Here is an 18,100-nt window from a genome sequence, read left to right on the forward strand (position 1 = left end):
TGACTCCAGTAAAATGAAACATGAGAAAATATAGGTAGCTTTGAAGGAAGATCTGAAATATTGGAGATTTAAGAAAGATAATCAAAGAAGGGAAATTTGTTAATAGAAAAAAGAGACAGTCATTCCATATATGACCAAATAAGGCATGCTACTAAATATAATATTTTACAAATATTCTTCAGAGCCTCCTATCTATCTATTTATTTATTTGTTTATTTATTTATTTATAGGTTCATGTAATGAAAGAAGTGGCCAGCATGGCTCAGGAGAAATTGGGAGTCTCGTGTGAAGTAATCGATTTAAAAACTATTCTGCCTTGGGATGCTGAAACCATTTGCAAGGTATGCTTTGTGAATATCTCTTTGTGTGGATGCTGACAAGAATAAAATTAAATGTATTTTTGTAAGGGAAAATGTAATAAACTTTTGCAAATGGTTGTAATTTTTAGATCCAATCTTAGACTGCTGATATTTTAATTGTGTCTTAGGCTTATAAGGATTCTTACTGTAACTTAGTCAGAAGACTCATACAGCACCGAAACGGACCCTTCGGCCCAACTTGCCCATACCAACCAAAGTACCCCATCTACACTAGTCCCACCTGCTTGGGTTTGGACCATATACCTCTAAATCTTTCCTATCTATGAACATGCCCAAATATCTTTTAACTTGTTATAGTACCTGCCTCAAGTACCTCCTCTGGCAGTTCATTCCATATGTCCACCACCCTCTGTGTGAGAAGGTTCCTATTAAATATTTTCCTTCTCACTTCAAACCTGTCCACTGGTTATATGATTCCCCTACTCTGGGTAAAATAATCTACCCAATCTATTCCCCTCATCATCTTAAACAGAGAAAGCGAGTAGGCAAGTTTCGGTTTCAGGCAACATTTGATTTAATACGTGGCCTCGTGTATTTAAAATTAATGTTTTAATCTTTTAAGTAAGTGGAAAAATTAAAATATTCTTGTGATGTGAATACAGCAACTAAGCAGCCATAATTTGAAACAGATATTTGGCAGTGGTCATATTTTGAATGGTAGAAGGTTTTAAAATTCAGACTTCATAGGCACGGGTCATGTTAATGTTGTTCTACTTAATCAATGTGGATGGCACGAGCCATTGGCTTCCCACTTCTAAAGTTCTAGATGTATTGTTGCGCTTACTGTGTCATATTCAAATTACTTCTCCAGTAAATATCAGTGTAAGTTTGCACCAGAAAATCACGATGTGCAACATTGTACTTGATAGCATTAGTTAGAAATTCTGGACAAATTGTGGTTTTGAAACAGACACTTAAGGTACAGATGCAGAGCTTATCTAATTCTATCTCTCAGTTTAAAGAAGAGATCCTCACAGAAAATTGGTTCTAGTAAATTCCTTTTGCCATTTTTCGAGTCGAGTGAAGAGTCGAGAACGTTTAATTGTCATTTGTGCTGACAGTAGTACAATGAAATTCTTACTTGCAGCAGCATAACAGGCCGGTAACACAATACGCACAGATGATATATAATAAATAAATAAATCAATAAAGTAATGACCTTAATACTAGTGCAAACAAAAACCCGAAGACGTTGGTGCAACCCTAGACAGTCCATAGTTCATTGGTTAGTGTTGTGTGGTATTCATGGTTGTTGGGAAGAAGTTATTCTTGAACCTGCCAAGATCTTAAGATTCCTATACCACCTTTCAGATTGTAGGCGTGAAATGACAGTGTGATCAAGGTGGTGTGGATCTTTGATGCAAGTTGCCTTTTTGAGGCAGCACCACCTATAGATCACTTCTATGGCAGGGCAGTCAGTAACTATAATGGTGAGTACCCACAACCTTTTTGTAATTTCCTTCATTCCTGGCCATTCGAGTAGCCAAATCATTCCATGATACACCCAGTCAGTATGCTCTCACCTGTATGCCAGTAGAAGTTCAAGAGAGTATTCGTCGATATACTGAATCTCCTTAATTTTCTAAGGAAGTAGAGGCATTGATGGACTTTTTTTGTGATTGCATCTTTGTGATGGGCCCGGGACAGAACAGATCTTCAGAGATATGCACATTCAGAAGCTTGAAGTTGTTGAGTTTCTTCACTACCAACCCATTGATGAGGACAGATTCATGGATCCCCAGATTTCCCCTATTAAAGTGCATAATTAACTTCTTGTTCTGGCTGACGTTGAGAACAAGGTTGTTGTTCTGGCACCATTCAGTTTAAATCTTTTTATTTGAATTTTGAATTTAACAGCAATTTGCATACATACAATGATAACAGACAGTGATAATCAGGACATAATTGTACAACAGTATGTAAACGACCCTCAAAACCCTTACCCTTACCCACCCTCGCCACCCGGGAACAAACAACACTCACATACGTACACATCCACACAAATACGATAAAAAAAATAATAATTTAAATTTAAAAAAAAAAAAAAAAAAGGGGAAAAAAAGAAAAAGAAAAAAAAAAGGAAATTAAATACAAAATAAATAAAAATAAAAAATAAAAATAAAAATTGTGGGGAGGGAGGGGGGGGGAGGGGAGGGGTTGAGGGGATAGCAGCTGCAATAAGACAGAGCTGTGATAGAGGACACTCAGTCCTCTTCCGAGTCCGGAAACAAGTTAAGAGAGTTAACAAGTTCCAGGAAAGGGTTCCATGTATCTAGGAATGTCTTGGTAGAGCTTTTGAGAGAGAACCTAAGTTTTTCAAGCTTTAAGTTGTAGAGCACCACCTTGACCCAGCGGGCGTGTGTCGGGGGACAGGTAAGTCTCCAGTTAAGCAAAATCAGTCTCCGGGCTAACAGGGTTGTAAAAGCCAGGACCCGCTTCAACGCAACAGAGAGGTTGGTGTTGGGGGGAATACCAAAAATAGCTGACAGTGGGTTTGGAGGAATAGTCTGGCCATAGGCTCTGCTTAGCACGTCGAAAGCACTCCTCCAAAAGGTTGCTAGCTTAGGGCAAGACCAAAACATATGACTATGGTTGGCAGGGGATTGATTGCATCTGTTGCAGGTGTCTTTAACAGCGGGGTATATTCTAGATAATCTTGCGTTTGTGTAGTGGACTTTGTGAAGGACTTTGCATTGGATTAGGCCATGACGGGCACATATGGAGGAAGAATGGTTCTGGCACCATTCAATCAGATTTTCAATTTCCCTCCTGTACTCTGACTCATCATTATCGTTATTCGTCCAACAGCAGTAGTGTCATCGGAGAATTTAAAGATGCCGTTGGAACTGTGTCTGGCTATCCTGTCATGAGAGAATTGGGTTAGGAGGGAGAGATAGATCAGCCCTGATTGAATGGCGGAGTAGACTTGATGGGCCAAAAGGCCTAATTCTGCTCCTATCACATGAGTTCATGAACTTCCCTGAGTGTGATAATAGAGGTTGGGAGAGGACAATGGTGTTGAGCGCTGAGCTGTAGTCCATGAACAACAGCCTGATGGGTTCTTATTGCCCAAGTAGTCCAGTGTATATCTAGTACTTGTGGACGGAAGGTGGATATCTTGAAGCCATAAACCCAACCAGATTAATTTTGGTGCACTTTAACATTTCAAACGTTACACTTGGCGGGCCAATGGTACGATAAGATGCTGCAAGGATTAAGTTTAATTTTTATCCTGGAATAATTGGATAAGCTTATTATACCACAAGAATTCTTTTTTTTTGATTTTCTTTTTCCACCTATTCCTTGTTTTGCTTGAGTTCTCCTTCCCAGCTTGCTTCCTTTTATTGTTCTCACTCTTTAGGTTCAAATTTTCCATCTCCGCAGTGTATGTACCTTCTTGCGGTCAGGTTTTCATTTTTTGTTCCTTCCAAAAATACCATAACTTGATTTCCTTATACAGTACTATACTGCCACTAATGGTTATTGTACACCACGTCCTGTATGGCCTCTTATAAACTGGTAATAACAGCCTGAAACAACAGCCTGCGGCACAGAGACAGCAGTGGAGTTGCTGTCTCACAGCACCAGAGACCCAGGTTCGATCCTCATTGCAAGTGCTTTCTGTGCAGAGTTTGTACATTCTCCCTGTGGGTTTTCTCCCAGTGCTCTGGTTTCCTCCCACCACTCCAAAGATGTGCAGGTTTGTTGACTTCTGTAAATTGCCCCTAGTGTGTAGGTTAGGAGATTATGGGACTAGTGTACGGGCAATCAATGGTCGTGTGTACTCGGTGAGCTGAAGCTGTATCTACTCTGTATTTCTAAACTCAATCCCGTCTTCCAGTACTAAGTCCTCAGCTTTACAAGTCAGAGCTCTTCCACAATACATTCAAGTACTTTTTAATTGTGATGTGATTTTCCGTCTCTATCGCCTTTTCAGGGACCAGATACTGAACATTCTTTAGGTGAAATTATTTTTCCTCCTGTCCTTTCGTCCCAGCTACTTTAAATCTATGCCCTCTGGGTTTTCTGCTCGTGGAAATAACTTCTTACCATTTACTCTGTCCATTTAAACATCTCACGTCAGGCTTCTCTGCTCCAGGGAAAACAAATCTTGCCCATCCAATCTTTGTTCACCGCTGCACATTTGCCTCTGCATCCTCATCAATAGAATCACATCAATTTTGTATACTGATTGCTGCAATATGCATGCAAACACTATACCATAAGATTGATCTCTTGATTTACAAGATAGACTGGGGTTGGGCTATTATGAGTGCTAGGAGCTCGGCACTGTAATAAATCCATTTAACTCTTTCTAATATAATCATGAATGACAAGTTATTGATTGCTGTGTATATTTATTTGAGGATTAATAATGTTTCGGATCTTAATACTGCTGTTTAATTTAGTTTAGAGCTACGCGCAGAAACAGGCCCTTCGGCCCACCAAGTCTGCGCTGATTAGCAATCCCCGCACACTATTCTACACATACTAGGGAACAATTTAGAATTTTACCAAGCCAATTAACCTACAACCAGTATGTCTTTGGAGTGTGGGAGGAAACAGGAGATCCCGGAGAAAATCCACGTAGGTCACGGGGAGAACGTACAAATTCTGTACAGACAGTACTCGGTCAGGATCGAACCTGGATCTCTGGCGCTGCAAGGCAGTAACTGTACCACTGCGCCACCGTATAGCTACTGCTTTGTGAATAATCAAGATGTTGGGAAGCATTCTTCAAAATGAAGATCAATCTTATTGGTAGTTCTGCTTTAAACAATCTAACTGCAGTTTGATTCTTTTATTTCTCATGATTAGTGTTCCTTAAATTTGCTTGCATTTTCAAGGATCTTTGAAAGGTCATGTTACACAATTTGAAGAGTAGGTTAATTGTGTTTGATTCATTCTTGTAGATGGTCAAATAAGAGGCATTATAATTTCTTGAGAAAAAAGGAGATTATTTTGTGTATACCCAAATACTCAAATATTAATTCTGAAATGTTTTGAAATATTGAATAACATAAATTCAATTACATTTCTATCACATATACGCTATACATATATATATATATAAAGGATTTAAATTGAGTTAATATTTATATTCTTATCTGTTTACCCCCAAGTAGAAAGATACATTATTCTTTCATATATACTCCCGATTGTTTTAAAATATTCTTGGAATAATTTAAAATTATATATTTAAAGCTTTTCCATAATTGAATTGAACACTGGCAGCACAGGTTTGTGAGCATTTGAGATTTATGTATCATTTAATTAAATCTTTATCAAACAAACTTTGGCATGTAACATCTAAGAAATCAGAAGGTACCTAAAAAGAAAGACAGGAAAATCCGAGGTTCCAGAATCTCAAGATTCAGTCTTCACTAACAAGTGGATTTTACAGATCATTTATGGTTTCTGTTTGGGGAATACTCAGTTTAACTTCTTTGATATGCAGCCCTCCAAACACAATTTTGTGTACCTTCGATATTCCAGCATCTGCAGTTCCCTTTTGAACACCTAATGATGACTGATGGCTTTTCCTGCCTTTCTTTTATACACCACTTGGAGCATTGACTTCCCAACACCGATGGCTCTTTTTCAAATCATTTGTAGTTCTTTTAATTCTGCCGTCTCGCCTCCCCATCCCAATGGTTATACTGAATTTTTAATACAGTAACTGGGTCACAGTGCCAACATTTTTTGTAATAGTTACCAATTAATGTATATTGCCTTTAATTCTTAATTATTATGTCACAATGGGAAGTCAAAAGATGTAGGAAAGTGAAATTGAAATTACAAATTCCAATCAAGTAACAATAGCTTACACTATCGATTTTCTGGCACTCTTTGTTCCAGAGCCTTGCCGGATTATCCATTTTGCATGACCACCAGGGTTCATGTAATAATAATTCAACAATAAAACTCTGACCCACCAATTATACCCATCCCATATCTCTAAAGCACCAGGGTCTGCTAAAAAAATAAATAAAGAATTAACAATGAACAAATAAGTAAATAATTAACTCTTTCAGGACGGAGGTACTCGTCCCTAAAGATCGTGCGCCATATGCAATGCTCTCGTAATTTTGTCCGGATTAAAGGAAGTTCTGGACCATCAGTTGGCGGAAAGTTGGTGGAGATATTTAATTGATATATTATTGCTTGTTATCTATTATATATTAAAACTGTGTGCCTGTCGCCTGCCGTCCGTCCGGCTGCCTGTCTGCCTTTCGATTCGTTTCCATCGTGTGATGTCACAATGCCCAATGCTCGCAGATGTCCAATCGCAATGCCAAATGCTCGCAGATGTCCAATCGGAATGGATCCATTTACATGTACGGCTTCCGACTGCATTTCTTCCTTTGATTCACTGCAACTCCGAAACCAGACGCAGAATTGCCGACATCTTTTCCATTTCGGTAGAAATTTCGCTTTTCTTTCTAAGTATCCGCTCCTCATTACATTTCGTCGTGTTTAAGTACACGTTTTTAATCAAATCTTTTCCCCCCCCCCCCAATATTTCAAAAATAAACTGGCTTCTCACCCATAGAATCAGCACCAGACCCAGCCCCTGGTGAACGTTCCATTGTGTGATGTCACAATGCCCAATGTTCACATATGTCCAATCGGAATGGATCATTTACATATGCCTTTGCAGGAGCCCCAGCCCATGGTGAACGTTCCATCGTGTGATGTCACAATGCCCAATGCTCAAATACATTGTTGCCATAGAGGGAGTACAGAGAAGGTTCACCAGACTGATTCCTGGGATGTCAGGACTTTCATATGAATAAAGACTGGATAGACTCGGCTTGTACTCGCTAGATTTTAGAACATTGGGGGGGGATCTTATAGAAACTCCTGATTACATTTCGTCGTGTTTATGTACACGTTTTTAATCAAATCCTCCCCCCCCCCCCCCCCCCCACCAAATATTTAAAAAAAAACTGGCATCTCACTCATAGAATCAGCCCCAGACTCGGTTTGTACTCGCAAGATTTTAGAAGATTGAGGGGGTATCTTATAGAAACTTACAAAATTCTTAAGGGGTTGGACAGGCTAGATGCAGGAAGATTGTTCCAGATATTGGGGAAGTCCAGAACAAGGGGTCACAGTTTAAGGATAAGGGGTAAATCTTTTACAACCGAGATGAGAAAAACATTTTTCACACAGAGAGTGGTGAATCTCTGGAATTCACTGGCACAGAAGGTAGTTGAGGCCTGTTCATTGGCTGTATTTAAGAGGGAGTTAGATGTAGCCCCTGCGGCTAAAGGGATCAGGGGGTATGGAGAGAAGGCAGGTACATGATACTGAGTTGGATGATCAGCCATGATCATATTGAATGGTGGTGCAGGCTCGAAGGGACAAATAGCGTACTCCTGCACTTAATTTCTATGTTTCTATGTTTCCCTCTCCTCACCCCTCTCCCTCTCCCACCCATCACTCTCTCCCCCACCCCCCTTCCCGCTCTACCCCACCCCCTACCCTCTCTCCCCCCGCCCCCTTCCCCTACCCCTCTGTCCCTCTTCCACCAGTCCCTTTACCCCTCCCTCCCCACTCTTCCACTTCTCTCCCCCTTCTCTCCTCCCCCTCTCCCTCTCCTCACCCCTCTTCCATCCCTCCCTCCCCCACCCCTTCCCTCTCTACCCCACCCCCTTCCCTCTCTCCCCGCCCCCTTCCCCTCTGTCCCTCTTCCACCACTCCCCCTACCCCTCCCTCTCCCACTTCTCTCCCCTTACCCCACCCCTCTCCCCCCTCCACCCCTGTCTCCCCCTCCCTTCCCCTCTCTCCCCCGCCCCTTCCCCTACCCCTCTGTCCCTCTTCCACCACTCCCCCTGTCCCTCTTCCACCACTCCTGCTACCCCTCTCCCCCTCCCTCCCTCCCTACGCTTCCACTTCTCTCCCCCCCTTCCCCCCCCACACACTCTTTCCCCTCTCTCCCCCCACCCCTCTCCCCCTCCCATCCCACTCTCCCCCTCCCTCCACACTCTTCCCCCTCTCCCTCCTCATTCCCTTACCGTGCACAGTCTCTGTCTTTAAGAAGGAACTACAGATGCTGGAAAATCGAAGGTAGACATAAAAAAAGCTGGATAAACTCAGCAGGTGTGGCAGCATCTATGGAGCGAATTGAATGGTCAACGTTTTTGGCCGAAACCCGGAAGAAGGGTTTCGGCCAAAAATGTTGCCCTTTTCCTTCGGTCCATAGATGCTGCTGCACCCGCTGAGTTTATCCAGCTTTTTTGATGTTGTACCAGCCTCTCTCTCTCTCTCTGCCCTTTTCTCTTCTCTCGACTCATGCACGCCCGCTCAAACCCCTCCCCCCCCTTCACCTCTCTCCCCCATCCTCTTCTCCCCCCCCCCCTCCACCTCCCCCTCTCCCTCTCCACCCTCCTCCTCCCCTTCCTCACAAAATATTTTTTGTGGGGGCGGGTCCTCAGTGTGTGTGACTGTTTGTGGAGGCGGCCACGCGCTCTCCATTCAAGAAGACGCTCATCTGTTTGTGGAGGCGCGTGCTTAGTATGTGACCAAAGATCTTATAGCGGAGCTCTCCGCTACAAGATCTTTGTGTGTGACGACACACGCTCCCCCCCCCCCCCCCCCCCTTTGGTGCAGGAGGCGCGCGCATCATCTGAACGCTCAGCGAATATTCGAATTCTTCACTAACCGTCATTCTGACTTTGCTTGTGAAGTGAAAAGTCCTGAATTGCATTTGTCTGATGCAGGAAGATTGTTCCCGATGTTGGGGAAGTCCAGGACAAGCGGGTCACAGTTTAAGGATAAAGGGGAAATCCTTTAGTACTGAGATGAGGAAAACATTTTTCACACAGATAGTGGTGAGTCTGCCACAGAAGGTAGTTGAGGCCAGTTCATTGGCTATATTTAAGAGGGAGTTGGATGTGGCCCTTGTGGCTAAAGGGATCAGGGGGTATGGAGAGAAGGCAGGTACAGGATACTGAGTTGGATGATCAGCCATGATCATATTGAATGGTGGTGCAGGCTCGAAGGGCCGAATGGCCTACTCCTGCACTTAATTTCTATGCTTCTATGTTTCCCTCTCCTAACCCCTCTCCCTCTCCCACCCATCCCTCTCTACCCCACCCCCTTCCCTCTTTACCCCACCCCCTTCCCTCTCTCCACCCGCCCCCTTCCTCCTACCACTCTGTCCCTCTTCCATCACTCCCCCTACCCCTCTCCTCCTCCCACCCCACTCTTCCACCTCTCCCCTTCCCCCTCCACTCTCCCTCCCCACTCTTTCCCCTCTCTCCGCCCACCCCTCTCCCCCTCCCTCCCTCCACCCCTCCCTACCCAACCCCCCCCTCCCCCACATCTCTCTCTCCATCCCCCTCTCTCACCCCCTACCCCGCACTCCTTTCCCTCCCAAATCTGTCCCGTTTCCTCCTCCTCCTCTCCCCTCTTCTCACCCCCCCTCCCCCCACCTGTGTGTTTGGGGGGTGGTTAATTTGAGTGTGATGCCGCAGCCCCCCCTCCCCCCCCCCCGCAAACGCTGTTGGGGAAACAGACCAAACGGGTCTGCACTTGGTCTAGTAATATTTTAAACCTTAAAAGTAAGCTGTACACAAGCTAAAGAACAGTGTGCAAATATGTTTCTCTGGTCTGTTGTGATTTGAAATGGTGATTAATTGACTATTAATCATTAAGTGGATCCATGTGGAAATTTATTGCTGCAAAGAAACTGGAGCAACAATTAATGATTACCCACTTGTACATCAAACAGAGTATGAGATCATTCAGAATGTGCCTCTGCTTTTGATCAAACAAAGATGAGAGGTTTACAGTTCCAGCAATATAATGCATTTGTGATTAAACAGAAGAAAAGCTTTCTTTATTAAGATTAAAATTGTTTCAATTTGTTCCATTGTAGATATAGAGAAATAAAATTGATTCTTTGGACTTGAAGTTAAAAATTTCAAGTAAAACCTAAGTACATTTTGTTCTTGATATCTACAGTTTTATGAAAGGTAGTACTCACATGGTTTGACGTCCTCATTTAATGTATAGAATCAACAACAATCAACCCTGCATTTAAGCAGACATAAGGATCCTGACCTGAAACGTTACATATTCATGCCCTGCAGAGGTGCTACCTGACCTGCTGAGTTACTCTAGCCCACTTTGTGTCATGTTCTGTATTTAAGTAGTAGCTTTCATAATCTCAGTATATCCCAAAGTGTTTCACAACCAATAGATGTCTAATTCCCGGGATGGTGGGACTGTCATATGTTGAGAGAATGAAGTGACTGGGCTTGTATACACTGGAATTTAGGATTAGAGGGGATCTTGTTGAAACATATAAGATTAATAAGGGATTGGACACGCTAGAGGCAGGAAACATGTTCCCAATGATGGGGGAGTCCAGAACCAGGACCACAGTTTAAGAATAAGGATAGGCCATTTAGAATGGCTATGAGGAAAAACATTTTCACCCAGAGAGTTGTGAATCTGTGGAATTCTCTGCCTCAGAAGGCAGTGGAGGCCAATTCTCTGGATGCTTTCAAGAGAGAGTTGGATAGAGCTCTGAAAGATCGCTGAATCAAGGGATATGGGGAGAAGGCAGGAAAGTAAGTAAGTAAATTTTATTTATATTGCAAGTTTAAATCAACTCGCGTTGAAACCAAAGTGCTTTACATAGAAAAAAATAATTAGGTTTCCGTACATCCATAGAAAAATTAAAATAAAGAAAAATGACACAACACATTATAGAATTCAACATGAACGTCCCCCCACAACAGAATGAAAAATTTTCCACTGTGGTGAAAGGCATCAGAAAGTTTCAGTCCTCTTCCTCTGTGATCACCCGAGGTCGGGGCCTATTTGTGGCCTCCGCAGCCAGTCCGATGTTTTCAGGCCCTCTTGCCGGGAAGATGGAACTCCGGCGTCGGGTGAACACTCCTCGGCGGCTTGGATATGTCTGGAGCGGCCGCTTCCACCCCGGAGACTGCGGCACCCAAAGTGCTCAGGCCGCGCTGGTTGGAGCTCCGACTCTGGCGAACTTGAATCCCAGGCTCCACGGTGTTTTAAATTCAGCGCCGCAGCCACAGCTCCTCGGATGTTGGAGTCGGCGGTCACAGTACTCCGGAGCTTACCGCACGGCGACCTGGTAAGGCATCGCTCGCTCCATGATGGTGTCCCAGCGCTGTGCCGTCGCCGAAGCTGTTGTCCCGGCCGATCCCGACAGGAAACGCCGCTCCAGTCCGATGGTAGGCCGCGAGGAAGGGGCGAAGAAGCAGCTCGGAGGGAAGCCGCCTCTCCGACCAGGTAGGGACTAGGAAATAAAGTTTCCCCCTTCCCCTCCCCCCACCCACCACATAAAAGAAGACCTTCAACAAACATTTTGTTGTAACAGGACTAAAAATAAAATAAATAAAAAGGAAAGGGGTACTGATTGTGGATGGCTGGCTGGAAGGGCCGAATGGCCTACTCCTGCACCTATTGTCTATTCAAAGCATGATAACTAATTTGTGCCTGACGTGGTTAAGTGTTGGCAGCTTGTTAATTTTTGCTTAAGAAAATTTAAAGATGCATTTGTTTGCAAGAGAAACATGTCTGCTTAAGGGAGCGGAGTTGTCTCCAGATTATGCAATTGCACCTTGAAAAGAAAGATAAAGCCTTTGTTTAATATGATTTCATGCAAAAGGTACTTCTAACTATGTAAGATTATGATTATCATGATAAGATTATGTATACAGATCTTGAGTGGAAGTTAAACTTTTGTATTTTTTACTTTGGAATATGTTCGGCATATTTTAAAGCACCACCTGCCAGTTCAACTAATTTCGAAGTTGGGCTTGAGCAGCTTTCCAGCTCCTTGAGTTTATTGCATCTGCAGACTTCCTGTACTTGAGGATCATGTAATAAATCTGATTTATGAAAGAGATATGTAGACTTACCACACTTAGTACCAACGAATTAACCTCTTGAAAATATACTGTGTAAGATGATAAAATCAATGTGCTGATGTTCATTTTCTCCTGATTAGCTTGCACTGACAAGTTTACAATTTGTGAACATTTTGTGGAATGCTTTCATGGCTTTATATTTCATACTTGGATTCAGATACAGATAGAGTGAATGTGTAGCAAGTTAGGAACTTTTTATGGCTTTATTAATAGGGATGCCATCTAATTTCAGAGATGCTAAAATAAACAGTAGAAAGTGTCTTGTTGCTTTGCTTTTCAAATCTATCTCCATTATTTCTTAGTATTCCAATGCACAGAGATTTTGCTTGTACTCACCCACACAACCAACCAGCATCGCTAATCTGATTGTAACCTCAACTACACATTCATGCCTATCCTCAGTATCTATTTAACAGTGCCTTAAAACTATTATACTTTATTTTCCAGAACTTTCCCTACTTAGTTAACCTATCCATCTCCCATTTTAGCCCCCCTTTATCCTCTTTAAAATTTTAATGGTTCAATGTTCAGTGTTACTTTGTTGTCACATGTTCCTAGGTACAGTGAAGTTCTTTAAAAATTGGGATCTTATCTTGGCCTTAAAGGCCCGTTGCACTGGCAATGACTCTGGGTGGGTGTTGCAGGCATGGGCCTGGCCTGGCGATGCTGTCAGTGTCCTCTACCACTGTTCCGCTGCAGGCCGTTTCCAATCCACAAGCTCGTCCAACTTCATACTCTTCTAAGTACCTCCTTATTATCAACAAATTTAGCAGCCAAATTATTGCTTCTTTAATCCAAATAATTTATAAAAGTGGTAATCAGGCAACAAAATCATCCTACCACAACTAGAGACCAGCCCTGAACTTCAGTCTGAAGAAGGATCTCGACCCAAAACGTTGCCCATTCCTTCTCTCCAGAGATGTTGCCTCACCTGCTGAGTTACTCCAGCATTTTGTGTCTACCTTCGATTTAAACCAGCGTCTGCTGTTATTTCTTATACACAGCCCTGAACTACTATCTACCTCATTGGTGACCCTCGGACAATCGTTGTTCGGACTTTACTGGTTTTAGCTTGCACTAAACCTTATTCCCTTTATCATGTATCTATACACTCTAACTGATTTGGTTGTAATCATGTGTTGTCTTTCCGCTGACTGATTAGCAAACAACAAAAGCTTTTCTCTGTGCCTTGGTACATGTGACAAACTGAACTGAATCGCAACTGAAACTGAGACTGGACTGGACTGGACTGGACTGGACTGAACTGAAGTCCTGGAACACCAATTGTTATATCCAGCTAAGCAGGAAAAGACCAGTTTATTCCAATTTTTTGTTTCCTGTTAACTATGCCAGTACACTATGTCCTTTGATGCAGGACCCTACCTAGTAGTTTCTGGAATGATTGCTAAATCAGTGAATAATTCTGAAATAGTTATTATAAACATGGGACACTATTTCTCTAACTGTTTTAATAGTTGCAATTCATTTTCTGCATTAAATACGAAGAAGCATTGAAATGAGGATTCAAATTTAGTTCAGATTTCATTTTACTGTGGGATTTTATGTGCGTAGTTTGCAAGGGATTGTATATTTGAATGCTGAGAATTCTCTACACTGTCTCATCATTTTCCCCATCTGGATATTCCACTGCCCTTGAGCAAATTCCCAGCAATTTTTCATTTTGAAGTTATATGGATAGCACATGTGCCCTGTAAGGAAAGTTTTTCAAAATCAAACCACACACAATCAGATCCAAAATCAGTTGGGCAGTTATTTAATTCTGCAAGTTTGTGCTTCGGACCCCTTTTTTAATGTTATTTAGTAATGTTCTTTATTTTAGATTGATTTAAATGTCTCTTATAAACGTTACATTGGTTGTTATTTTTGATTGTTATCACGGTGAAACAGACAGCTGTCGCTGTCACTGCACCTTTAAATGAATAAAACTTTTTGGAGAAAATGAATGCACAGTTGAAAATAAGAAACAAGAAATTGTTTTTGGAGATACCCTGCTCCTGAAAAGAGACCACTGATTTACAACTCTATGAAAATCAGTGAGGTTACAAAAATCATTGATACTGATTAGATAACAAATGTAAAAAAAACACACTTTTGGGGTGAATTGTTTGATAACAGCAATTCGTATCATATTAAGTTATCCTCCTTCCTAAGGAACTGCTCAAGAAAGAGAAGAATAAAGCTGGAAGAGAGGAGGGGCAGGACAAAGCGTGGGAAGTAACAGGTGAACACGGGCAATTTGGGGGGGGGGGGGGGATAGGCAGATGGTTGGAACAGAGGCCAGAGATGAAAAGATAGAAGGCGTGAGAGAAAAGGATGGAAGAGTTGGGAATTGTGAAGCCAGAGGAAGGAATGTAGGCGGAGGGGGAGAAATAGGTGCAAGTGGGGCACGGAGGGGGAATGGGGAAGAAGCGGGGATATTTTTAAGCACACAGGCTGGAACATCTGAACTCAGCAGGATGTGGAGGGGCTCCTTTGAATAGTTGCTGTTTAGACTATTGAGTTGTTGGGCGAGGGATGCTTAACTGGCTTTATGCTTGCCAAGTACTCACATCTTCTTGCAAATCTTCAGTGTTTGTCTCAATTATTTTGTAAAAGTAATGAGAACTATTGATATTTATTGCATGAATAGTTACAAAACTTGTATAAATTATTGTTTTCATTTGGATTCTATACCAAGTGCTCTGGAATGTTGCTTCCTCTCATAAATATTCTCTCCATGAAAATCCACCTATACTCCTAGTCCAGTGGTAGCTGTGTACTGATCTAGAAACTCTACCTGCAACTTCCCTTTAATAAGTTGAAAAAGGCACACACAGAGAACAAAGGGAGTGCGTGCGAAAGAGAGAAGGGAACCAACTCAAGTCCAGTTGAGCCGGGCAGATATACAAAGCCAATAGGTACACAAAAATGCTGGAGAAACTCAGCGGATGCAGCAGCATCTATGGAGTGAAGGAAATAGGCGACGTTTCGGGCCGAAACCCTTCTTCAGACTGAATAGAGTTGTAAATCAGTGGTCCCTTTTCAGGAGCAGGGTATCTCCAAAAACAATTTCTTGTTTCTTATTTTCAACTGTGCATTCGCTTTCTACAAAGCCAGTGTTTTGTGGTGGATCCTGATCTCTCGTGTTGTCACTTTCTGGGGCAGATTGGTCAAAATCCTGGAAGAACTTCACTAGGAACCCATTATTACTGCACTTGGGCTGGTTAGCCGAAGTGACCCTGAAAGCAAGTATGAAAAATTGATGCAAATAATGTTCTGACAGTATTTTGATTGGGTACTGGGACAATGGACTCAATAGCTGAGCAATCGTCACATAACAAAAAACACTTAAGATAAATTCACTTTTGCTGTGACAGGCGTGAATATATTTCGATGACATTCAAAAACTTCTATAACAGATAAACATCCTCTCAGGCCCTAAAAAAATATTCTTCATTCCTACAGATAATTATTTTAGAGCTATTTTAACCACATTATTTTAGTTTTTTCAAAAATTAGGCTTATATGTGCTACAGAGAATTGCCATTAGTTCTTGCATAAATATCGTTTAAATAATGTTCTTAAACAGGAGTTCCCCAAACCAAATAAGGTGACCTCAACTTTCACGTGATACATCTACAATTTTAGATTGATTTTCCACTCTGATAATTTCAAATGAGTAATGTTCATAAACTGACAATATTTGGAATGAGGAAATTTCTCCTTAATTAATTTAAGCAAGAATTGCTTTGAAGATGCCAAGACATTTGCATTACTTTGATATCGGTGCTTATTTTAAATTTGTCTTTAAGGAATGCAGAGCTTATTATGTAAACTCTTCAATGTAAATTCCAGTTTAAAAATCAACTGGCAGAATTCATTCTGGCAGAAATTGAATTAAAATGCACATCCAAAGTATACAGTTTGATGATTTGTGATCTAAAAGCATCTCCTAAGCAGATGGTGAAGCGAGGCATGTGAAGCAGATGATAACACATTTATAAATGTGCAGCAGATTCCCGAGGTGTACATCGGCGATACCAGACATAGACTCTGTGATTATTTCGCTGAACACTAGTCCTCGGTCCTCCAAGGTCAACTGGATCTCTTGGTTGCTAACCATGCTAACTCCTATTCCCATAAAGTCCTTTCTGTCCTGGGACACCTCCATTGCCAGAGTCGCAAACAATAAGGATTGACACCTCATATTCTGCTTGGGTAGCTTACAACCCAATCGTATAAACATTAAATTCTCCAATTTTAAGTAACTACAGCACCATCCCTCTCACCCTTCTTTCCCCACACTACCCATTCTCCCCTGTGCCCCACCTGGACTCAGACCTATTTCTCTCCTTCCCCATCTCTTGGAAACGTAGAAAAATAGGTGCAGGAGTAGGCCCTTCAGCCCTTCGAGCCAGCACTGCCATTCAATATGATCATGGCTGATCATCTAAAATCAGTACCCCGTTCCTGATTTTCCCCCCATATCCCTTGATTCACGCCTACGAGAACCTTCGACCTCCTGGCAACCCACTAGGACCTCCTTGCAACCCACCTACGGCTCGAGAATTCGCGCTACTCTCCATGGCGACTTCATTCTAGTCACCGTTAATTTTTCAACATGTTGAAAAATTCTCAGCGACCATAATGAGGCCGCGACTAGTTCCTAAAATGTGGGAACTCCTCACGACCATGAAAGCGACTCCCCGGTAACCACCCATGAACATGTGGCGACCATGTGGCAGCTGCAAAGTCTTCTGCAGTCGCCTGAAAAGTCGCCTCGGTGGAACAGGCCCATAACTCTCTTGAAAACATCCATTGAATTGGCCTCCACTGCCTTTGGTGGCAGAGAATTCCACAGATTCACAACTCTCCGGGTGAAAACGTTTTTCCTCATTTCAGTCCTAAATGGACTACCCCTTATTCTTAAACTGTGACCCCTAGTTCTGGACTCTCCCAATATCGGGAAAATCTTCCTGCATCTAGCCTGTCCAATGCTTTGAGAATTTTATATGTTTCTATAAGATCTCCTCTCATCCTTCTGAATTCCAGTGAATACAAGCCCCCTTGATCCATTCTTTCATCATATGTCAGTTCCGTTATCCCGGGAATTAACCTGGTGAACCTACGCTGCACTCCCTCAATAGCAATAATGTCCTTCCTCAAATTAGACCAAAATTGCACACAATACTCCAGATGCGGTCCTCCTTGCTCCTAAACTCAAATCCTCTCGTAATGAAGGCCAACATGCCACTTGCTTTCTTTGCTGCCTGCTGGACCTGCATGCTTACTTTCAGTGACTAATGTACAAGCACACCCAGGTCTCGTTGCACCTCCCCTTTCCCTAAACTGACACCATTCAGATAATAATCTGTCTTCCTGTTCTTTCCACCAAAGTGGATAACCTCATATTTATCCACATTATACTGCATCTGCCATGCATCTGCCCACTCATCCAACCTAGCCAATTCACCCTGCAACCTCATAGCGTCCTCCTCGCAGCTCACACTGCCACCCAGTTTTGTGTCATCCGCAAACTTGGAGATGTTACATTTAATTCCCTCGTATAAATCAGTGATTCCCAACCTGAGGCCATTTGCCCCCAAAGGGGCCATGGCAATTTTCAGGGGGGCCACAGAAACATTTGGGGATTTAGGGGGCCACAGGTTCAATGAAGGGGGCCACTTTTTTTCCACTAATAATGTCGGGGGAGGGCACAGAAAAATTAAAGAGCCCAACTAAAAAAGGTTGGGAACCACTGGTCTAAATCGTTAATATATATCGTAAATAACGGGTCCC

General features: G+C 42.4%; 1 protein-coding gene across 3 annotated transcripts in view; it reads left to right on the top strand.

Moving 5' to 3' along the window:
* bckdhb (branched chain keto acid dehydrogenase E1 subunit beta) overlaps window positions 1–18,100 on the top strand; it is a 199,980-nt gene that overhangs the window by 63,632 nt on the left and 118,248 nt on the right. For all 3 annotated transcript variants that reach the window (XR_004411999.1, XM_033020820.1, XM_033020819.1), the window contains exon 8: window positions 231–341. Coding sequence is in view for 2 of the 3 variants with exons in the window: in XM_033020820.1 (XP_032876711.1) it covers window positions 231–341 (111 nt within the window). In the remaining variant the exon portion in view is untranslated. The remainder of the gene's footprint in view (window positions 1–230; window positions 342–18,100) is intronic.

The sequence above is a fragment of the Amblyraja radiata genome, chromosome 5 (assembly GCF_010909765.2).
Source record: "Amblyraja radiata isolate CabotCenter1 chromosome 5, sAmbRad1.1.pri, whole genome shotgun sequence".
Classification (NCBI taxonomy): Eukaryota; Metazoa; Chordata; class Chondrichthyes; order Rajiformes; family Rajidae; genus Amblyraja; species Amblyraja radiata.